The sequence below is a fragment of the Pelodiscus sinensis genome, chromosome 2 (assembly GCF_052426305.1).
Source record: "Pelodiscus sinensis isolate ZL-2025 chromosome 2, ASM5242630v1, whole genome shotgun sequence".
NCBI lineage: Eukaryota > Metazoa > Chordata > Testudines > Trionychidae > Pelodiscus > Pelodiscus sinensis.
In genome coordinates this window covers 13374822-13399386 of record NC_143053.1, presented here as the reverse complement: position 1 = coordinate 13399386, position 24565 = coordinate 13374822, and the positions used below count along the sequence as shown (strand labels likewise).

Sequence of the window (24565 nt, the reverse complement as noted above, 5' to 3'; positions counted from 1 at the left end):
TGTCAAAACTTTAACTCATAATTACGACACAGAAGGAACAAATAGCAAAGCTTTAATCTGTCATTAAATTGATCCACAGATAGTAGTTTTAAAGAGATGTTTGAAGATAGAGCACGATTCAGTGCTTGTTAAATAGAATAAATGTCAGGAATGGCATATTTTTAGTGCCTCAAATGTCTGACAGTAAAATTTTCAAATTTCATTGAGTTCTTAAATGAGCAGAATGTTCTACTGCCTGTCTAATAGCGCAGTGAAACCATTTTAACAGTGTTTTGTGTTGGAATTATAAAATACACCTCTGTTTGCTTGTTAAAAAGTCACCAAAACAAGTTCAATGCGTAGTTTATGATTTTAAAATTGATGTATTTCATGCCTAAATTTTTCTAGAAAATTGTTTTCAGGAATCGGAGCATGCAGCATTCTCATCACTTAAAGAGTATGCACTCTCATTTCCAAACTTGCTAGAGAAAGTTGGAGTAATGAGAGAGAGAAAAAAAAAAAACAATGTTGAAAAAATAAATAGAATATCTTTTCATGTTGCTCACAAATACTGCAAGTTTATTTCACTCAAGTCAAAACAACTCCGGCAGAAGGAAACAGTTGTTATCTTGAGTAGTATGTGGTTCATAAAAATGCTTTGATAGACAAAATAGCAATATTATAAATTTTCATTGTCTTTCAGTACAGTAGATAATATGGATTTATAATTTCTAGTTATGGATCCAATCTAGTATTTGGATCAAAAAGTGAATGAACTGTATATGGCCAACATCCGTAACAAATTTACTGAGGGTTTTATTTTTGTGTGTGATTAATAGTGAAATGTTCTGTTCCTCCCAGGAAGAAGAGTTGAGAAAAAGTGGGGAAGCAAAATACTTCCACTTAAATGACGACTTGCATGTTCTAATTGAAGTGTTTGCCCCACCAGCGGAGGCGTATGCCAGAATGGGACATGCTTTGGAAGAAATCAAGAAGTTCCTCATCCCTGTCAGTATTGTAATCTTGCACTATTATTTTATTAATTCTGCCTGATTCAATGTATAATGTAACCCAGTGGCCCCAACGCGGTGCCCCTGGGTGCTATGGCGCCCGCTGGGGCATTTATGTGCGCCCGCTGAATGATCTGGGTCAGCCCTGCCCCGGGCATGTGGCGCATGGGCAGCCATGCCCCCCGGCACCCAGCAGCCCCAAAAGGTGGGGGACCACTGATCTAACCTAAGACTCTTTTAAGGTTTTGAAGGTTGTACCAAAACTCATTTGAGAGCACGTTTTCACTAGCTCTGAATTAAAACCTTTTAAAATGGTGATATTTCCATGTAAAAATATTTTAATGTGTATTAATAGGTACGGATGTTAAAATGAATGTAAGTAATGGTGTAACTGCTGAAAAATGCAGCAGTTACATGTGGGTTGGCAGTCGGATCCCCAGGAGTTGGTACGTGCAGGGAGCTGGCTGAAAAGCCGGTGCCCTACATGTATCGGCTCCTGCCTGCCACCCCGCATTGCTGCCCTGTATTAGAAGCAGCAAGAGGCAGCTCCCCAGAAGCTGCTGAATGCCTGGAGCTGGCTTTTAAGCCGGCTTCCTGTACGTACTAGGAGCCTGTGTGTAACCATGAATGTTAACCAATGAGTCCAGGGTTATTGGTTAACCATTGACATGGTTAAACTTTCACGTCCCTATTAAAAAGGCAGGCACATGATCTTCAGTGGGTAGGACACTGGTCTGGGAGTCAGGAAACCTGGATTGTACTCCTGGCTCTGACGTGGATTTGCATATGTTGAATTGGTGCATCTTAAGGATATTAAGTATCAGGTAATAGGCTAATCGAATAGTCGATGCAAAAATGCATCGACTATTTGATTAGTCGATAGGGTGCCTTCACCTTTGAAGGATAGCAACAATTTGGTAAAAATTTAATTGATGTTATAGCTCCAGTTTTATTGTCAGGTTTGTCAATAACTTTAAAGCAACTTTTGGTTTCTCAGTAGTAAAGCAAAGGAAATTCAGATGACCCTGGTAATTTGTGTTTCTTCATGTAGGTTATTGAGGAAGTCCTTAATGTGGGCAATCTGCAGACCCATGGTTTTGCTCACTGTTAGTTAACTTACCATGCATTCTAACCCAAAAAGTGGGGACTGTCAATCTCCAATTTCAAATGGCAGTAGGATGAAGGGAAACTATATTGGTCATGGTTACCTTACCTGCAAACAAGGGAATGGTATTAACAATTATATGTAAAATGCTGTGGATAGTAATAGCTATATTTTAAGAGGAGTATTTATCTAAACATAGTTCTTATTTTGCTAGATCAAATTATTTTAAGGTAAGCTATACTATTGTTCCATAAAATATGCATGGACTTTAAGTTTATAAATCATTACAAGACAAAATATTTGGGAAAATCAGTTACTTACCTGCTAAAACCTTAACTCGGGTGATATATTCATTGGTACAGATGATTGTGCTGTGTGTTAGTGAGTACTAGTGAGTATCTGAGCTGTTGCAGGAAAACACTTACCTCTTAAATCAGATCTTTGAAAAGGGATGAGCAATAAAGAAAATGGCAGCCTGCAGGGTTAATCCTTGGTGGGCCACTGCCGCTATGTTTGTCTGTGCCTCCACAGGTATCGGAGGATTGCAGCAGGAAGCGTCATGGACCAGGATGCTTCCTGCCACTCTCATTGGCCGCTAATGACAATTTGTGGTCAACAAGAGTTGCGATCCTCTGATGCCTATAAAGGCAGGGGCCTGCCAGGACTAATACCGCATACCAGATCTGGCCTATGGGCTGGAATTGCCCACCCATGTCTTTAAAAGTACTATCCATGCAGCATTCTTATTCTTGCATTTTTTTTTCAAATATGAACTATGGGAACTTACTTGTTTTATTTGTCATCGAGAGACTTCTTGAAGCTTTGTTGCTTGCTATTGTTATGTATTTGCTTTTGTTCTTAAGTGCAGCAGAGGCAGACTTTTCTCCCACTTTTAGTTGTCAGGTTTGATACACCTACATAATGTCTCTTTTTAATTGATCCTGTTATGACAGGAATGCTACTAAAACAGTCTCTAAAGTACATACAGAGTGTTCTGAGATTACATGTAGAAGGCAAACTAATGTGAGCAACTCACTGCCATCGCACCATGTAGATAAACTCTTCACCTGTCTCAGTTGATGCGATACTCTGACAAAAGTTGGCTTCCAGTGGATGCTGTATTTTCAGTGTTTGATTTATAAAGATTGAAAGGGGTCATTCAAGCAGGTCTTTTCAACTCAGTATTTGTCTCTTCTAGACCACTAGGGTGAAAGTACAAATACAATCTCAGATTCCAGTACCTTGTTAAAAGTTAGAACCATAGTAGAATACCACTATTTGAAGCAGAGTGAACAACTTAAATGTCAAGCGGTGCACAGGTGGTACCTGGGGTTAGGTAGTGTGCACTGTTGCTCTAGAATGGAGTGGCTTTGTTACCCAGAACTTGATCAGCCTAATTGCAACCATAATGTGTACATTGAGGTGCCATGAAATGTAGAACACCATATAGTTAAGGCTTAATTTGAACAAGCAGGGCTTCTGGAGGTAAGAGTCAAAACTAGCTGCAGGCTTGCATTTTTTGGCTAATCAAAATGGGTGGAGATGAGACGTAAACAAAGTGGATGGGGACCTTTAGTTAGGATGCTATTTATATGGAAGCCTATTATGACTAAGTATTAAAGTTTTGTTAAGCAGTTTGTTTAAAGTTAGGAGAATGGATGACCTAGTAGGCGGTCACTATGAGCTTTGTGTTTTCTGAACCTGTCCAGAGAGACTTTGACATCATACTCCCTGGAGAGGATGCAACCAGCTATCACAGAACTGCTTCAAAGGTATAGAATCTAACTCCTCAGATTCTATATAATTATTTGGGATTTTCTAAACCTATTCCTTGTCTGGGTTTTCTTAAGTCTTATATCTGTGGATAAAGAGCACCCTTACTTGAATCAATTTTTCAGCAGCTGGAAATGCTGTGTTCCTGTTGATTTATTCCTGACCACTCTCTGCAGTGAAACAGCTGTTATCACTTCTTTGAGTTCTGGAAACCCTTAGGTAACAGTAAATTAGACACATACCTGGAGGCACCATCTGCAAAAAGAAATGAAAACTCATTGTCATTAAAATTGTTACAACTTGGCAGTGGAAATTTCAAAAGTGTTGCCTGATCTAAGATTACGTGTCAATTTCTAATTACCACCTTTAGGGTTGACAGGTCATTTGTCCAGGATAAGGCTCAGTATTTAATTATTGCATGCTTGGGAACCCTGATGTGTCCAGTTGAACTCTTGCATATTTACAAATATAGTTTATTAATTCACTTAGCACAGAGACGAACACCCCAATTTCATAAGATAGGGAAAGAACATCCATATTTCCATGCCATATACTTACATCATTCCTTTTAGAACGATCTTAGGTGTTAGCCCATCATCTTCCTCATTAGCTTTGCCTTCCCCTAGTTCACTCCTAGTAATTCTTAGTTTTATCAAGCAGAAAGGAAACTGACACTTTTTACTTGCTCAAATAAGTTATTTCATTATTTGTGTTACTGTAGCTTGCAGAACGATTTTTCTCTATCTTGTTGCATAATGTAAAATCATGCCCTTTATTCTGCCTCTGTTAGCTCAGATATTAATCTTTATGCTTATATTTTGAGGAATGATTTGAGATTTACTGTCCAAAAATACAATTAATATTGCAGCTAGTATTTTTTTTAAAAAATGAAAATTTGTATACCCTTTAGTTTGTCTTCACTGAAGATATACGTTTACAAGATTCCTACCCTACTCCATCTTTTTTTTATTGCACTTTCAAGAACAGTGGCATTGGTACAGGCTACAACCTCCTTTAACTCTTCAATTTTTTTTACCATAAAGTAGGGGTGGGGAAACTTTTTTGGGTTGGGGGCCACTAACCCACAGAAAAATCCATCAGGAGCCACACACAAGAGAGGAACAAAATAAACAAATCCTCACTAACATGACCCCCGGCTGAGAAGCAGAAAGACTCTGTGTGTGTGTGTGTGTGTGTGTGTGTGTGTGTGTGTGTTTGCTCAACAAGTTTTGCTGCTATTTTGGGGGGGGGGGGAGGAGGGGCATGAGGGTTTTTCAAAAAGTGGGGCATGATGCCAAAAAGTTTGGGAACCACTGGATTATAGAGCACTTCCTGCACACACAAGCATACTCCCTGATGGTTTTTTAAATTCAGAATAATTTCTTTAAAAAAAAAAAGACAAAAAGGGGATCTAATGAGTTTATGTACATTACAGGTCATTCTTTCCATCCCCCACCCCGTTATACCTGAATGGGGACTAGTACCTTCTTCCTGAAAGGCATCCAGTCTTGATTTGAAGACCTCAAAAAGCAGAGAATTAGCATTTGTTAGTTTATTCTAATAATTAATCAGCCAAATTGTTTAAAATCTGTGCCTAATTTCTAATTAGAATGTTTCTGGCTTCAGCTTTCAGTTATAGATTCTTGTTATGCTTTTTTTTTTTTTGTTACATTAAAGAGCCCTTTAGAATCCAGTATTTTCTCCCTGTGAAGGTACTTAAATGCTGTAATCAAGTCACCTTTCCTTTTTGATAGCTAAACAGCTTGAGTATCTTATGTCTATCATTGTAAGGCAACTCTCCAATCCTTGAATCATTTTCTGTATCCTTTTCAATTTTGCAACATATATAAAACCAGAAGTGTGTACATAGTTTTCTAGTGTCATCTCACTAATCCTGTATACAGAAGTAAAATCTTATTTCTATTCACTACTTCCCTGTTTGTGTCTAAGGATCAATTATCTCTTTTTGCCACTACATTGCACTGGGAGTGCAGTTCTGGTGCTTATCCACAAAAATCACTAAATCCTTTTTAGTCACTGCTTTTCATGATAGTTCTGTTTTGATGGCCTGCATTTCTTGTTCCTATTTGTGAACCTTCATATTTTTTGTATTGAAATATATTTTGTTTGAATGGCTCTTTACCAAGCAATCTATTTTTGTGTCCTTGCCAATTTTTATCATCAGTAATTTTGTCTTTATTACTGATTAGATTGTACTCCATACCACTGCCAACAGAACCCCACTAGAAACATTGCTATTCTGTGATGGTTCTCTACTAACTACTTTGAGATGTCAATTCTTCATCTGTCTTAATGCATTTTAATGTGCTTTATTGACAGTGTGCAGTGTTACTATTTTAGTGAGAATACTGTGTAGTACTGTAAACTATATTACAGCTATGTAGTTATTTTCATCAACTGAATTTGTAATCTCCAAGAATAAAATTCAGTTGGTTTGAGAAGTATTGTCCACAAAACCCTACTCACTCTCTGGCCCAACAAAATCTTTAAACCAGCAAATCCTGGTTCCCAGGGTTTCTGTATTAAAGAGGTTCAGCTGCATTCTTCTTATTTCAAATTGCTGTCTTAACTTAATTACTGGGCTTTTAGCCAAAGTTATCCTATCTTGATTGTAGAATCATACTTTTTCGCCAGCTAATGAACTTTTTCATAAAGAATTGTATTTTAATGTACAGCTCTATTTACTCCTTCCCTCTGAATTCACACAGAATTTTCCTCAGTTTGGAGAACTATCCCTTTTTGGAGTACTGTGTGTGCATATGTATATATGGAAACACATACTGACATGACTCAGAGTATAATCTGGACAGATGGACAACTGTGTCCCCGCAGTTCTTCATCTTGGTATGCCCTTTACTTAGCTTCGCTGTAAGTGTGATCATGCCCATATATTTGTGTTGTCCTCCCAGCATATAAATCACCCCCAGCTATACTGTGAGGGTTATAACCAGCTATCAACCAGTCAAGGTTGACTTCCGCCAGGGTCTGTTTTGGGACCCGTACTGTTCAATATCTTCATCAATGATGTAGATATTGGGATAGAGAGTACGCTTATTAAGTTTGCAGATGATACCAAACTGGGTGGGGTTGCAACTTCTTTGGAGGATAGGGACATAATTCAAAATGACCTTAGCAAGTTAGAGAAATGGTCAGAGGTAAACAGGATGAAGTTTAATAAAGAGAAATGCAAAGTGTTCCACAAACAAACAAGATTATGACTTTTCCACTTGGAAAAGAAATGACTAAAGGATGGGGAATATGTTAGAGGTCTAGAAAATCATGAATAGAATGGGAAAATAGAATAAGGAAATGTTATGTTATTGAAGGAAAAAACAACACACGAAGCTCAGCCAATGAAATGTATAGGCAGCAGATTTAAAACAAATTAAAAAAAATTCTTCACAGTCAACTTGTGGAACTCTTTGCCAGGAGATGGCAGAAAGGCCCAAACTATAACCAAAAAAATAAGTTTTTTCCAATAAGAAAAAAATAAGTTCAAGGAGGCTAGGTTAATCAATGACTACTAGCCAGAACGAGCAGGGATGGTGGCCTTAGCTTCTGTTTGCCAGTTGATAAATCATTTGATTGCTTCAGAAGGAATGAACAGAAGAGGTACAGAGCATGGTGCCACTGTTGGAAGACAGGATACTGGGCTAGATAGACTATTGGTCTTACCCAGCATGGCTGCTCTGATATTCTAGCAGACAGGCTGAACAAGCAATTTTTGAATCAGCAAAAGTAGTTTGCCCAGATGCAGCCATATGCATTTTCCAGCATTGCAGGGCTTCCTAAATTATCCTATTTGCAAAAAAATTCAAGAGAAAATGTTACCAATTCTTCTTTCTACAAGAAGTTCCTGTAGCACTAGACAGAAAAAGATTTAATTTGTTCCCTCTCCCAATCCTACTCCTGTCACGGATGCTACTAAAAAAATCAAGCAAGACCATATCCAACTTATATTACTAGCCCTAATGTGGTCTCACTAGCACTGGTTTTCCACTCTTCTGGACCTCTGTTTTGTCTCAAGTCTCACTCCTGGAGCACCTGATGTCCAATGATTATGGTCAGCTGTGCCAACCGAACCAAAAGTTTCATGGCTAAATCCCAGAGAACAAACTTGCTTAGAACAGGTTTGGTAGGTCTTACTAAAGAGTAGAAGGATATCTACCAGGGATGCCTGCCTATCAAAATACCTATCTTCATATGGTACACTTTCCTATGTACTGCTTCCTTTAGGTGCTTTAATACATTGTGCGTTTTTATAAGACTTACATTGAGAGATTTTCGAGACCTTATTCATAGGAGGCTTGATTCCCTATTCAAAAATCAAGGCCTACTAAGTAACTTGTTTTTCTGCCTGACAGTACTCTAAAAAAAAAAAAAAAAAAAACTAAAGGAGTCAGCAGGGATGGGGAACATCAGGTCTGGGTAGGGTTGCCAGATGGCTGAAAGAAAAACACCGAACACCTCCCCCTTCTCCTCCCCCCCCCCCCCCCAAAAAAAAAAAACCCACAGGGAAAAAATTTTGTTGCAGGAAAAAAGAAAAGGGGGAGAGGGACCAAAGTTGTTGGGGGCCTGGAAACAGCTAACGGAAGGGGGTGGGGGAGATGAGAAGGGCCAACGGGAAGCAGGGCTGGTTGGGGGTGGGGAGTGGAACGGAGCTGGCCATGGGATATCGGGGGAGGGGAGACTGGCCGGAAGGACATGGGGCTGGCTGGGAGGAAGGGGGGAATGGGAAGCAGAGCTTGGGGGGGCGGGAGGGGTGCAGAGGTGTTGGCCGGGAGGAAGGGGGGGGCTGGGTGTAACGGGGAGCGGGAAGCACAGCTGATGGGGGAGGGGGCTTGCAGGGGGGCGGGAGGAAGGGAGGCGGGAAGCAGAGCTGGTGGGGGCGGGGAGAGGTGCAGTGGCGCTGGCCGGGGGAGAAAAGGAAGAGGAACGGGCCGGCGGGAAGCAGAGCTTGGAGGGTGCAGGGGGGGTTGCCAGGGATTATCAGGAGGGGAAAACTGGCTGGCCAGGAAAGGGGGCGGTGAGCAAATTGGCCGGCGGAGAGCGGGACTGACCTGGGCACTTGCTACCTGTCCCGTGCAGGCTCTCGGCAACGCATGAGCGAGGAGGAGGCTTCCCCTCCTCCTCCTCCTCCTCCTCCTCCTCCTCACTCTCAACCAATTGAGGGCTCCCAGCAGCAATCGCGGCCCCGCCTCCCAGCCAGGACTCCCAGCCGCTCCCCCCGCCAGGCTTCTGATGAGTGTGCAGTCGGAAAAATCAGAAAATACCGGACATTGCACATGTCCAGTATTTTCTGATTTTTACCAGACAGAGCGTGCAAAAACCGGACTGTCCAGTACAATACCAGAAACCTGGCAACCCCTAGGTCCGGGAGCCGGATGCAGCCCCTGGCTTGCCTTGATCCAGCCCCCCAGGTATTGCCACCCCCCTCAACATTGGGGAACCTGCACTGACACTCCAGCACACACACCCCTGCCAATCCCCCCTGGAGCTGAAGCACACAGACTCTACTAGGCTGTGCCTCCCAAGGCTCTGGTGTGTGAGGGGAATGTGGGAATTGTCTTTCTCCTTCTCAGTCATGGGCCACATCAGTGAGGATTTGATTTTGATTTTTTGCTTTTCGCTTGTGTGCGGCCCCCGACTGTTTTTTTTTCCTTTCTGTGGGTCAGTGGTCCCTGACCCAAAAGAGTTTCCCCACCCCTATTATACAGCTTCTGTGATAGTACCTCACCACCACCCAAAGCAGGCACGTCACTACAAAGCTATGCTACAGCTCTCCGAATGTATTTTGAATATAACCATCTGTGTGTTTAGATGTGAATGCATCTGTTGAACTAAGAGGTCTGAAAACAAGGTTTCCACTTGTAACAATACCAGAAAGAACATGTCCTCCAATACAAAGCTTTTGTCTATTCATTTCCTTTTTTTTTTTTTTTTTCAAGATGTAAGGGGAAGAATCAATTATGAGATTTTGTTAGTCTCCCACTATAATCTCTGAAATAAATCCCCATAAATTGTTTTGATTGGCTGACACCAAATTCACCAGCCCATCCCTGTTGGAGGAGGTCTGTCATGGTATTGGAAGTGCAAGGTTGAAATAACTATGGACAGATGGGTGAAAACAGTTTTTCATATGCATTACTGCATGTTTTCAAAATACAAGTCTCTCCCTCTATCCATAAAAGTGGCATGCCTGAACTGAAAGTGCAAAATACTTTATCCATCTCTTATTCATAAGATAGTAATCAGTGTCTAAATCAGACAAACAATTATGGTCATTTTTATGTTCTGATGTCAGGGTGTTTTTTATTAATTAATTCAAAATAGTTTTTATGATGAATACCATGAGTGCTTATTCCAGAGGATGGTGTTTTATAATTTTTTTGCAAGTAATCAGAGCACTAATTTATCAGTAATTCAGAGTTACCTAGCATCAATTACTCTCCCAGATAACCCCTATTAAAGATAGAAATACCTAAATTTTTCCTCAAAAATCTCAAGATTTCCAATATGCCTGTGGTCCTTTTGGTTCACCATATCCCTAAAACATATCAGATTAATAACTTGAGAGAGAGATGCCAGCGTACTCAAGTCTCCGGAGCTAGGCTACAGTTCTATTCTTTTGCTTTTCTAGAAGAAAGATTCCAGGCGGTCAGCCTCCTTAGGACGTTGATGCCCAGTACTCTCCTCCATGGTTCTAGGATGTCAAAATGCTTAGAATGGAGATAAAGCCATAATGGGAAGTATTCTTAAGGGAATCCATTCCCTAGACAGGGAAGTTCACCCACTTCAAACTTATGTCTTATTTCAGTTCTGCTGACTAGTTACCTCTGCTTTCCTTAGTTGGAGGCTTTAACCAATGCATCTTAATCATTGTGCTTATCCAGCAGTTCCTTAATATTATTCATTGTCCACCATATGTTTAATTTGGTATTTTGTGGCTTAGGGATTCCTATGTACAATTCCCATCCATCATGACTTTGTATACATGAGGGCTACATCAAGACTACATCCTTTTTTCGTAAAAGGGATGTAAATTAGACGTATCGCAATTGCTAATGAAGCGGGGATTTAAATCTCCCCTGCTTCATTAGCATAAAAATGGCTGCCGCTCTTTTTCGGCATGGAGCTTTGCTGGAGAAAAGCTCCAGTCTAGACGCTGATCTTGTGGAAAATAAAGCCTTTTCCGACAGATCCCTTATCCCTTATTTCATAGAGGGATAAGGGATCTTTCGGAAAAGGCTTTATTTTCCGCAAGATCAGCATCTAAACTGGCGCTTTTCTCCGACAAACCTCCGTGCCGAAAAAAAGCAGCAGCCATTTTTATGCTAATGAAACGGGGGAGATTTAAATCCCCGCTTCATTAGCAATTGCGATACGTCTAATTTATAGCCCTTTTACAAAAAAGGGATGTAGTCTAGACGTAGCGGAGGTGTAGAAACAGATATTTTATGTTCTATTTCTTTCCATCCACCATATGTCAATCAGAATGAAACATCCCTCCCCTCATCGCATTAATTTACATGTGGGTATTAATTGAAGCTATTATTACAGTAAAAATGTTGCTGCTTACACAAGTTTAAAGTATTAACAGTTTACTGAAGCAGTTGCTTTAGAAAGAACACGGATCCTGGAGATAAAACTGTTACAAAAGTCATCTACGAAAGTACAGTAAAAGGTTTCTTTAGCTATCATAATTTACGTTGGCAAAGCTTTTGTGTCTCAGATTAGGGTTGTGAAAATGTAACTCTGTACACTGTTAAACCAATGAGCCTGGGCTCACTGGTTAACCTTCACGGTTACGTGCAGGCCCCTGGTACGCAGGGGAAGCCATCTTAAAAGCTAGCTACCCATTCCCACTGCCTCCCAGGGAGCTGCCTGCCACTCTGCATGTAACTGCTGAAAATTTCAGCAGTTACATGGTTACTTTTAATTAAACACATTTTAAAATCTCTATCAGAGATATGAATATTCATTCCACTTGAGCAACATGTTACACTGGCATAAGTGCTAGTGCACACTTCTATGTGGTGCTTTTCGGAGACAGGTTAATTATGTGTACTGGAGAGCTCTCTAGCATTGGCATAGAGCAGCTACATGAGATTGTACAGTGGCAGGCAGTGCTGTAAGCTCTCTAATGTACACCTATCCTTATTATAGTAAACTTCCGATAATCCGGCACCTTTAGGACCCAGGGGGTGCTGGATTATCAGATATGTCGGACTATCGGAAGGGGGGGCTATGAGGGGTCTGGGGTGGGGTGGGACGCCACCCCAGACCCCTCATAGCCCCCCCCCCCTTCCGATAGTCAAGCTCTGCCCCAGGTGTCCCTGATTCAGCCGCTGCTGGTCAGTTTCAGCAGCAGCTGAATCCGGGACGCCTGGGACAGAGCAGCTGGGGTGCTACCGGGTTGGTCCTGCTGCGCCAAGGGGCAGCACTATGGGACCAACGGGCAGCACCCCAGCTGCTCTGCCCCCGGCTTCCCCGATTCAGCTGCTGGTCAGTTTCAGCAGCGGCTGAATCGGGGAAGCCGGGCGCAGAGCAGCTCCAATTGTCCGGCAGCCAGAGCACTTCCAGGTTCCTGATGGTGCCGGAGCATTGAATGCCGGACCAATGGAGTTTTACTATACTGATTGGTTGCTGTGGCCTTCCTGCCTAAATGGAGAATTAACTGTAACCTATCCTGTCTGAATATCCCAAGGGTATAGAAAGAGTTTTAAAGGTAAAATGGCTGTTTAGTACCTGTGTTTCAACCAAAAGGCTGCCTTCTGGAATGAAATATGAGGGAAAACTCAAGCATTCTTTTGTTTAAGAATAAACCTTACAATTGAGAGGAAGCAGAGTGTGACAGATGGGTGCCAGTGTTCTTAGAGTGGCATTACCTCTTTTTTTAATTCAGTTTCTGTGCTTCATAGTAACGTAAGATACAAGAGGCTACTTTTGATATTTCTTTGGCTGCATTCTGAGTCACATATAGAATAAAATTCCACTTCCATTTTGAGATAAATATTTATTTTCTTCCCTAAATAGAATTTTAAATACTGACAGTATTTGAATAAAACGCTTCCACCTCTAGGTGGAAAAGGAATAGACACAATATACTTGTTTCTTGAACTAAATGAGTGAAATGATGTGAGAACTAGAATTTATTATCGGTACATGGTGGAGCACATTAAAAAGTCTGGTTTGAATACTAACTTTTTTCTTGTTGGGTTTTTTTTACACTAAAACTACAATCCTTGGCTCATTTATACTAAACAGAATTTGATAAATTCAGATCTGGGTGTACTTTTAGCTCACAACATCTGTTTTGTTCCTGTATAACTTACTCAATTTGGAGGATAGCTTATAATATTTCAAGGTCTGCATGTGTTCAAGAAGTATTCTATTAACGCAGTGCAGATAACTTTGTTATGAATTCTGCAGTCTTCCTACAAGCAGCTCTATCAAAGACCAAATAAATCCAGTGAATCCTCAGTTTACTTATGCAAGTCTATTTTTAGGTTTTTTTTTTTCAATTGGAAATATTTTCAGCACTCCACTATGTTTATTATTTGGATAAAATTACTCATATATATGGAAGAAATTCATAGAATCAGAACTTAACGATGGAAATGAGCTGTTGGGCAGGTCATTTAATCTACCTTCTATCAGCTCACAATTTCTCCCTGTGGTACATGGGCCTGCAGTCAAAATGCCTTGGGCTGCAGCTTCATCAGATCTGACAAGCTGAAATGAAGTAATGGGATTTTCACTACTTTGCAGTGGGATGTGATTCCACTATCAGATCTCACCTGATATTCTTTCTAAATTAAGAGGCATGTGTAGTGTTTTAAGTACTGATTTTTTTTGCTAGTCTATTTTAATAAAGCCTCTCCTCCTTTTAGTACTTTTTAAAATGGAGAATATGCTGAGGGTAATAGGCAGCCTCAGAAAGGAAAAGAGGATTTAAGGGGGGGACCCCTCAACATCATGTTTTATTTGAATGCTCTAATAATATTTTGGGGTAAATTGGAGTTCCATTGCCACATTTTACTGTATTATTGTTTCTAAAGCTTTTTCATTAAAAAAATTAATCTGGAATACTATAAAAGTCTTTTTAGAAGCATTTTTTGTTAGTGTTTTTCTGTGTTGGTTAAATAGCTTTCCACTCCGCCCTTCTGTCTAGGACTACAATGATGAAATCAGACAGGCACAGCTCCAAGAATTAACGTATCTGAATGGTGGCTCAGAAAATGCAGACGTTCCAGTTGTTCGCGGAAAACCACCAATTCGAGCACGAGGCGTACCAGTCCCTGCTTTGGCCAGGTAGGCACCTCAGAATGCAGTAGTTTTATTTCAACATGTCATTTTCGGCTCAGTCTTCAATCAAGTATAACTCTCAAGCATATGGTAAAGTATTATATAAGTAAAATAAGACTGGCACAGCAACTCTGTACCATATGATTGTGAAGTACAAAAAAAGTGAGAAACCTATCTTGGTTTTCCAGAAGGATTCATGCTGCTTGATTCACATTAGAATCAAGGTTAGAATTAGCAACAGTGGTTTCATATTAGTTATAAGTAGGACTTCAGATTTTTCATTTTATCTGATAAGCCCACACAAAACACCTCTTGTCCAAAAGAAACAGTTGCTTTAAGACCAGAATAACATAATATGGTTACTTGTATCTTGTCCATGACGAATGGTAATGCATAGTGGGGTTGTGATTTCTGAACTACACTAGAGTGTTGTGCATTAGCTGATCTGTGTAGGCCCTGCTGGTGTGTATGAACAATTCCCTCGTGTGATTTAAATTAACTGTTTGAAACTGTATTATGTTAAAGTGCACTAGGGAACATTACAATGAGATTACAGTAGTATATATCATAATGAGGTGTGTGTGTGTGTGTGTACACAAAAACAGAGCCGTAATCCTCTTTTGCTGCCCAATATTTGGGCACCTACATAAATCTCAATTTTCTAAAATATCCCTCCCAAACTAATAAACCCAAAAATCAGAAGCTCTAGTTGTGTTATATAGGAAGGGTTATAAAATGCTATTTATCTCAATCTCTAAGGGGTGTTGTGATCAGTACTGTACTTTTTAATTGATTAAGTGATTAGGTAAGAATAGGGTATGTATTTTTTCCCATTGTAGATATAAGAAATGCAGAGGTACAGAAAAGTTAATCTTATCCAAGGTTACAAAGTAGTTCATAGGCACATCTAGGATTAGTGTCCAGGCCTCTTGAATTCTAGTTGCAGTCACTAGCCCAAAAGCCAGCATCTCATCCTTTCTTCCTTAAGATATTTCAGTTATATTTTCAAGCAACTGTATTCACTGATACAGGTGGTGTTGCATCATTACTCCCACAAAGATCTGGTTGTTTTAGCTGCTATATATTGGATTTCAGGGACACATTTCTTAGATAAACAATTAATGGTCTGTGTTCCTTTTTGTTGATGTCTGAATGTAAGACTAATTTGGTTTAACTTTTTAACTTTACACGATATACTGTTTTAAAAATTGTAACATTATTGTGATAACTCAGCATTTTTAGGCACTAAAAACATAAGTTCACATGGGTGTTTTAAAGTTTGCATTTATACCCATTGCTCAATTTTTAAAAAGCCGTATGTCTAAATCCTTCAGATTGAATTTGAGTATTTAGCAAGCATTTTTGTTAGATGGAGAAAGGGGAGAAAATATGCTGCTTCTTCTACAGTACTTTCCTCTGCTACAAGAACAGGTGTTTGCCTTTATTATTAACCCTCTGCATGCCCATTTCTTGAAGTATAGAAGTGACAACTAAGGGGTTCCCCCCCCCCCTCCCAAGTTCTTTGAATCCCTGGAATGTGTGTATGAAGGCAGGGACGGGGTAACTGGTGTTTTTAAAAAAAAAAAAAAGTAATGCAGGAGATTTACTTGATAAATCAGATCTTGATTTCTAGAGAGAAAACTGTTGCTACTGTTTAAATCAAGCCATTTTCCTTCTACCATACCTGGCATTTTTATTTATAGTAAATCCTAAGTCATTGGTTAGTTGCAAAATTAAGTTCAAAATATGGTCCTTAGACTAATCTAAGATTAGATTTTTTGCGGGGGGGGAGGAGGAAATGGAAAACTGAGGCAGTCTGGAAAAATGAACAAATTTGTCTCATTTAACAATGCAGATTAAATCAGCTCGTTTTTGAGCAGTTGCATTATCTAGAATGGTCATATAATAAATTGAAGCCTTGTGCCTTTCAGGTCATAGTGTTGTTCCTTTTCCTAATTTACTCTATTAGAGGATTTCTTTGTTGTACAGTTTGCTAAGTTATATGTTGTAAAGTACACATGTTGTACACTGCTATTTCAAATTTAAGATTATTCGATCAGCGATTAAAAACTGTTGACATTTCACTTCTTCAGTGTTGTTCGTGTTCACCAACATTAGCAAATCCATTGTGTTCTTCTCGTTCACTTTTTTGTTTTAAAAGAAAGGAGCCTCTGCAGCCCTTCATTCTACTTGTGTAATATTTTCAGCACAGTATTTTAAGTGAATATTTTAAATCAGTTGGATTGCTGACATTGAAGATTTTTGATAAACATGGGTTATCTGAACCTTTTTTCGAAAGCTTTAACAGTGATTTTTACTATTTTTGTAAAATTACATTTGAATTGTTACAGACTTTTGCAAGTAGTATCTTAATTTGAAAGTAACTACATCTTGGTTATCCTGTAGACCTTTCATAGAATATTATTCTGGTGCCTAGTAGTTTTCTACTAGTTTGGGTAATATCTTTGGTTCTTTTCTCTGGCTAATGAGCTTCTCTGATTTGTCTTAATATGATCTATTATTGGGGTTTCCAAAGTGTTCAGCTTTAGGTGCAATTATATCTGTATCTGAAAGGGTTTTGTGCACTAATTCCTACAAGTATCACAATTGGTTAATTATAGATAACTTAGCACAGACATGCCCTGAGCTCTATATAAACCTAAGAGATAGTTTAAATATATTATGGTCAATTTCATGCCACCTGATTTTGTGAAGTCAAAGACCCATGTCCTCGCTGCGGGGAAGAAACAAATGTAGTCTGAAGTAGCACATCCCTATTAAGGAGCCTACTGTTGACTCTGAGTAATCCACCGTGGGCAGCTTTGTATAGTGGACTATTCTTGCTGTGCCTGCTGAGACTAAAACTATGCAGTGGGTGGTTAGAGGGGCTCATGTCGCCATTGACCCACAAAGCACTCATCGAGTTCCTGCCTCCTTGTGTGAGATAAAGGGGAGGCAGTGTGCTCATTTCTTTTCATGCTCTGGTCACCTTCACAGATACCATCGCAGTGCAATCATGGAGCCCGGTTTGTAGCAAGCCATTGTGATTGTGATGTGTGTCATGGTGTGCCTAATTGCTCACTGCTTGGGAAGCATCCACATGTTGCTCCTCCAGGAAGAGGACATGGATGAAGCTCGGCATGGCATGGAGGTGCTGCTCAGGCAAGGCCTGGTACTGGTGCTAGCGCAGCCATCAATCAATCCTCTGGACACAGCAGACTGCCATTTCTGGCGCTGTGAGACAAGCTCAGATTGGAGGAACCATAATGTGATGCAGACATGGGACAAATAGTAGTGGCTACAGTGCAGAATGGTGGTTGACTGTGCATTTGAACGTTTAAAGGGAAGCGTAGGAGTCTCCTGACTCGCCTGGACCTCTGCGAACACAACATTCCCTTTATGATGGCAACCTGTTGTGTGCTCCATAATTTGTGCAAGACCGAGGGGGAAACTTACTTGGCAGGGTGAGGTGCTGAGGCAGAGTGCCTAGCCAGAGACTTTGAGCAGCTGCACACCAGCATAATAAGGAGAGCACAGCAAGGGGCAGCGCAAACCAAAGAGGCCTTGAAGGACAGTTTTATCAAAAGCCTCTTTTTGTGGCTCTCCTCTTTTTGTAGCTCTCTTTCCCCTTCATTTCCTGTGTTTATCTTTTAATTCCTCCTTCCCACCCTGCAGTACAAGCAATAAAGAGACTGATGTTCAAAGAACAAGAGTTTTTCTTTGGGGAAAACAGTAGGGAAAGGAAAGAAGTGAGAACCAGAAGAGGGGAGGAGTGCTCAGGAATGTGAGTGGGACTGCCTTCTGAGGGCTTGGAGGGTACAGCTCCCCTTGAGGCCCCCCCCACCTGTGCCCTGGGGCCCCAGAGGACCATGGGGTGGGAGCAACAGGGCTGGGGGAGGAAGGACTGGGGTTGTCATCAGGGCAGATGGTGTTCTGAGCGGAGGCCTTCTCCAAGCACAAAGCCATTCCAGCGGTTAGGGAGGTAAACTTGGTCTCCTGGTGACTTTTCCCTGGCAGCTCTTCTCTCCTGGTGCTCCACAATCCTGTCCAGGTGCTCTGGTCTCATCTCCTCCACAAGGGGGTGCGTGCATGCCACCTGCTTACAGAACATGTCCTCTTGTCTGCTTTCACCTGTGGGTCTGAGCCAGGTGGGCAAATGCTGTAGGAGGGGGAGTATGCACCAATCTGGCTACTATTCCAGCTGCAAAGAAAAGTTACAAGGGCATTCATTACAGCAGATACATTGTGTTAAGCCTAACCCTAATCTGTTAGCCTACATTGAAGGTCTCTGTAAAGACAAAGGAGATCTGTTCCATGCAAGGCCACATGTTTGCTTTAAAATGGGCACTTTATAGCAGGTGCCTAGAGTTCTCAGGGCAGCATCAGAATGCACTCGGTCCGCAGGCAGGCATGGTAAGGGGCCAGCCTGGGCAGGAGCCTTCAGACAGGGAAGAGGAAGCAGTAGAGGACAGCTTCCCACTGAGTCTGGTACATGCTGCCTCCAGCACACATGGCTTCCCATTGACACTGCTTCTTTTCTTGCCTGTAGGGGCAGAGATAAGTGTCCGACACACATGGCTTTTTGGAAACAGTGCCAATAGGTTCCCCATCTCCTTTCTCCAGACTGCCATGTGAGACACCAGTCTTCTCTGAATCACACAGAGTAATCTGCAGTGGCTGCTCATTGAACGTGGCCATAAACCTGGCCCTTGCGCAGCAATGATTTGTGTTCAGTGACACCAGACCACTTACCGATGGCTTGGTGCAGAAGGTGATCTACCTTGGAGGACAGCATAAGGCTGGCCTCCCCAAAAACCTTAAGTATTTTGACAAAGCTCCTATGAAAACTCAGTGGGTCCTGCATTTCCTGGCAGATTTTGCTTGCCTCAGAGGCTCATAGGAGCCACACCTAGGGCTTTAGTTTGCTGTTCGTTGAGCTCTTTCCATAATTGGCCAGCATATAGTAAAACAGAGAATAAACTCCACAATCCTTTTCTCCTAGTGGAAATAGTGAGGTGGGTTTGGGGGGGGGGGGGGCGGGGGGTGACTCCGGCCCACCCTCTACTCTGGGTTGCAGCCCAGGGCCCTATAATAGTAGTTGCCTGTGTGAATCCCTGAAATATGCTATAGTACAGCTCCAAAACCCCTGGACTACTTCCCCACATGTTCTCCAGCACCTTCCTTCCTTCTCTATGGTTCATCTTCCTAGTGTGCAGTTGTCTCTTTTCCTTCTACTCCCAGCAGTGCCCTCCTCCATTACACATGTGCCCCAACTGTAGGCAGAGCTTCTTTTTAAAGCCCGTGTGAGCTGGTTTTCTTAATTACCTCCAGGTGTCCTAATTAGCCTAGGCTGGCCTGACTCCACAGGCCTGTTCAGTTAGCCCCAGGGTCTTAGCCCTAATTGCCTCTGCTGGTTCTAAACCAGTCCATCCCTGTTACTCTAGAAACAAAGGTCTCCTCAGTCTGAGGCTTTTATATCTCCCCTCCACTACTTTTTTATAGCCTTCTGTTCTTAACCTGTCACTGTTCCTATGTAAGAGCTTTATGGAGCTGTGCAGGCAAGACTCCTGCTCCATCTGCAGACACATCAAGCTGTTCTGGGTCCCTTACGCTGTGTAGGCACCAAGCATGTTGCACATCTCAGTCCATTGCCTTAACCCGCTTGAAGTTAGAAAAAGCTTATGAACTCACCAGAAGTGTCCTCCACAGGGATGGTGCAGGACTGAGGAAAAATCCTGGGAGGAGGGGACTAGCTCCAATATCATGACCAGCTCCTGGTTCTTTGGGATCGGCTGTTGGGTAGTGCCCTCCTCCATTCCCTCCACCATCACACTGCCAACTATGCTGACGCCAGGTATTTCTTGACTGGAATCCACGACCACACTGGGGAAGTTGTCTGACCCCCTCGAAAAAGGCATCCAGCCAATCGTAGTAGCAGCATGTATGAGGTGCTGCACCAGGCCATCTGCTCACCTCCTTTGCCTTATGGTAGGACTGCCTCAGTTTCTTGATTATTTTTTTTTTCACTTCACATTGCTGTGCGTACCTGGACTAGCCTTTACCCACCAGGCAGCATGCAATCTTACTGTAAATGTTGCTGTTCCTCTTGCTTGTTCAGAGCTCGGAGAGGGTTTCATCTCCTCATGCCTCCACGAGTTCCAAGATCTCCTGGACACTTCACCTGGCACTTTTCTTCACCCCTTGCAACTGCAGTCTGTGGGAGCAGAAGTATTCCAAATCATTGCAGTGTTGGTAGGCTTGTTCAAGATCATCTCTGTGTGCCATGGTGTGCTGCTCACTCTCAATATGTGAGCAGGAAATGCCCGTCTACTTTTTGTGAGGCTTTTTGAGCTCACCAGGAAGAGCAGTAGATGTGCAGGTTCTGGCCACAACGGTCAGGGCAGGGAACTGCAGGAGGTCTCCCTGGGGTCCATAGTGTTGACTTTCTGGCAATGCTACATCTACGCGATTGTAAATTTCATCATGCAAGGGTTGGGCATAGCGTTATCTTTGTGAAAAGCAGGAGAACTTAAATTGACTTCGGCTACACTTAAAGTGATGTGACAGAATTGGTAATGTGGATGGGTCACTTAGAAAATACACATTGAATGTAGTCGTATATGGTCAAATTCCAGTTTAGACCAGGCCTCAGTGTCTGTCTTCTTACATTTCTCACTATCTCAGTGAAACCTTTAAAATGCATCCTAAACTTGGTTTTCATCACAAAGGCTTTTGATTCTGCTGTATGTTTTCTCTTTTACTAATATTTAGAGAAAAAATTCATTTACCTTAGAACACGTTTTTCTCTGATAATTGATTAGATCATTGTCTTGGACAAATTTTTCTTCTTTTATTGATTCTTTTGAGATCTGTAGATACCATTTGTCTGTAATCTTCTGTATTTTTTCCAATTTTCAATCAGTTAAAATTATGTGATTCTTGCATTCTTTTTTTGATAAGTGCCATGCAATTCTGTTTAAATGTCTGCTAGCTACCTCTGAGGGTATGTCTGTACTTGTCAGTAGATGGATTTACTGGTTTTGGCAAGTGGCAGTTTTACTGGTTCTGGTGAAGACGTACTAAACTGATGGGAGAGCACTCTCCTCCCATTGATCTGTGTACTCTGCTTCCCTGAGAAGCATAAAGGAGGTTGACAGGAGATGCTCTCCTGTTGACACAATACAGTGTACCACCATGGTAAGCGGCTCTACTATCTACTTCAGTTATTGTTCATGTAACTGAAGCTGCAAAACTTAGATTTAATGCGGTAGTTTAGACCAGCTCTGAGTATAATGGAGAGTTCAACTTAAAGGTGAACTGCAAGGGGGGGGGGGGGGAATTGTCTTCTGTCCTTTTTTGAGGATATCAAGAAGCTCCCTGAAATGAGGTTGGGTTTTATTTTGGTTTTTGTTTGTTTTTCAAAATGTCTGTTTTTTGTTTGTATTAAAAATGAAGTCTGCTTCTGCAGCCATCAGCTGAGACAAATGTAATGGTAATATCATAGTAGCCAATGGAATGGACATATTACAATTGTGAGGTCAAGAGACTTTTACTAGACTTTGTTTTTTTTTTCTCTCTGTCTCTGTCTCTCTCTCTCTCTTATACACAGGCCCAGTAAACTTAAAGGGAGAAAGTACACCTCATGAATTTGAAATGTCTAACGTTGTTTGATGGAAGACTTTTTTTTAAAGGCTTTAACAATCATATCAATAAGTGTTAATGTTTGAACAAACAGGCATCGCTGAGATCACACTGAGATCTTCCAACACAATCAAAGTAGAGTAAAAATGACATTCCTGATGTTTGTAGGAAAATATAGAAGTAGAAAAATCAATGATCTAAAAAAAAGTCACCTTTTAGTCTTGTACTGTACATGAGAAGTCAAGAAGATGACAATTCCAATTATTTTATAATGGATATAATACAAGATCTCAAACTCTTCCTCTCTTGGTTTTCAGTAACCTTCGTGTAATAGGACATGACACAAACACTGCAGAAATAAATCTTTGATGAATTATAGATTTAAATATTGAAGTTTTCACATTAAAATTCCACCATGTGATGAATCCATCTTCTAATACACTATTTCGCTTATTAAGTTTGCAGATGATACAGAGCTGGGAGGGGTTGCAACTGATTTGGAGGATAGGATCATAATTAAAAATGATCTGGGCAAACTGGAGGAATGGTCTGAAGTAAATAGAATGACGTTTAATAAGGACAAACACAAAGTACTCCACTTAGGAAGGAACAATCAGTCTCACACATACAGAATGGGAAGTGACTGTCTAGGAGGGTGTACTACAGAAAGGGATCTAGGGCTCATAGTCGACCACAATATGAGTCAACAGTGTGATGCCGTTGCAAAAAAAAGCAAACATGATTCTGGTATGCATTAACAGGAATGTTGTGAACAAGACACAAGAAGTCATTTTCCGCTCTACTCTGCACTGATTAGGCCTCAATTGGAGTATTGTGTCCAGTTCTGATCACCACATTTCAAAAAAGATGTGGAGAAATTGGAGAAGGTCCAGAGAAGAGCAACCAGAATGATTAAAGGTCTAGAGAACATGACCTATGAAGGAAAACTGAAAGAATTAGGCTTGTTTAGTTTGGAAAGGAGAAGACTGAGAGGGAACATAATAGCAGTTTTCAGGTATCTAAAAGGGGGGCATCACAAGGAGGAGGGAGGAAAAAATGTTCTCCTTAGCCTCTAAGGACAGGACAAGAAGCAGTGGGCTTAAACGGAAGCAAAGAGGGTTTAGATTGGACATCAGGAAAAACTTCCTGCCTGTCAGGGTCGTTAAACATTGGAATAAATTGCTTAAGGAGATTATGGAATCTCCATCTCTGGAGATAGTTAAGAGCAGGTTAGATAGATATCTGTCAAGGATGGTCTAGATGGTACTGGGTCCGACCATGAGGGCACGGGACTGGACTCAATGATCTCTCGAGGTTCCTTCCAGTTCTAGTGTTTTATGATTTCGTTTTAAGAGCATGACCTCTTTTTCCATCTTCCTTCTCTTCCTGCATTCCCACTCCTGTACCCATCTTCAGGAATCCAAGAAGCTCTAAAATTAAAGAAAAGCTCATTCAACAGCAGCTGAATCTGGACACCAGTTCCGACTTACATACAGATTCAACTTAAGAACCCCAGGTGTCCCCAAGTCAGCTGCTGCTGAAACTGATCAGCAGCTGATTCCAGGAAGCCCGGGGCAGAGCAACTCTGCCTCGGGCTTCCTGTAGTCAGCCGCTGGTAAGTTTCAGCAGCGGCTGACTGGGGACACCTCGGGCAGAGCAGCTCGGGTGCTGCTGGGTTGGTCCAATAGCGTGGCCGCTCCTTGGTGCTACTGGACCAACCCAGCAGCACCCCAGCTGCTCTGCCCCAGGCGTCCTGATTCAGTCACTGCTGAAACTGATCAGCAGTGGCTGAATCAGGGCTCCTGGGGCAAAGCAGCTGGGGTGCTGCCGGGTTGGTCTAGTAGCGCCAAGGAGCGGTGCTGCGGGACCAACCGGCAGCGCCCCACCTGCTCTACCACAGGCTTTGCTCCACATCTCCCTGGTCTGCTGGGGGGGAGTGGCACTAGCTGCGTTCCCCCCCCCCCCCCCCCCCCAGCAGACCAGGGAGACGCGGAGCAAAGTGGCGGAGGACCCGGGCTGGACCGCGGCGCCTCCAGATCAGGGAGACGGGGAGCAGCTTTTCTCGCCCGGGAGGAGGCTGAGCAAAGCCGAGGAGGACCCGGGCCAGACCCGCGGTGCTTCCAGATCAGGGAGACGGGGAGTAGCTTTTCTCGCCCCGGAGGAGGCGGGCGGAGGGACCAGGCGTCCCGCCGCTCCAGTCCTCCGGGGCGAGAAAATCCCCGTTCGTAACTGCGGATCCGACATAAGTCGGATCCGCGTAACTCGGGGACTGCCTGTACTTCTGAATTTACCTGAGTGAAGGAATTTATCACTCTTCCGGATTAAAAAAAATAAAAGCAAAAATCTCTTGACATTGTTGCTAAGGAAATTATTATGACTCACCAGGTTTTCTGGAGGGCTTGAGTAATTTCATGTGTGTTAAATGCTAGTATCCGCCAAAGCTAATCCATTTTGCCATTTTATTTGTTTCTGCTTATTTTTATCAGACATGCAGTTGAATCTCTGATATATGGGGAATTTATGTAAGCAGTATGTGGTATACATAAATTGAGAGAAAGGGATCGCTTAGTGGTTTGAGCTTTAGCCTGCTAAACCAAGGGTTGTGAGTTCAATTCTTGAGGGGGTCATTTAGGGATCTGGGGCAAATCTGTCAGGGATGGGACTTGGTCCTGCTGTGAGGGCAGGGGACTAGACTCAATGACCTCAAGGTTCTATGAGATGGTATATC

General features: G+C 42.0%; 1 protein-coding gene across 3 annotated transcripts in view; it reads left to right on the top strand.

The window, feature by feature from the left end:
* KHDRBS3 (KH RNA binding domain containing, signal transduction associated 3) overlaps nucleotides 1-24565 on the top strand; it is a 314537-nt gene that overhangs the window by 203853 nt on the left and 86119 nt on the right. For all 3 annotated transcript variants that reach the window (XM_075920082.2, XM_075920081.2, XM_006123528.5), the window contains 2 exons: nucleotides 841-987; nucleotides 14063-14202. In XM_075920082.2, coding sequence (XP_075776197.1) covers nucleotides 841-987; nucleotides 14063-14202 — 287 coding nt within the window. The remainder of the gene's footprint in view (nucleotides 1-840; nucleotides 988-14062; nucleotides 14203-24565) is intronic.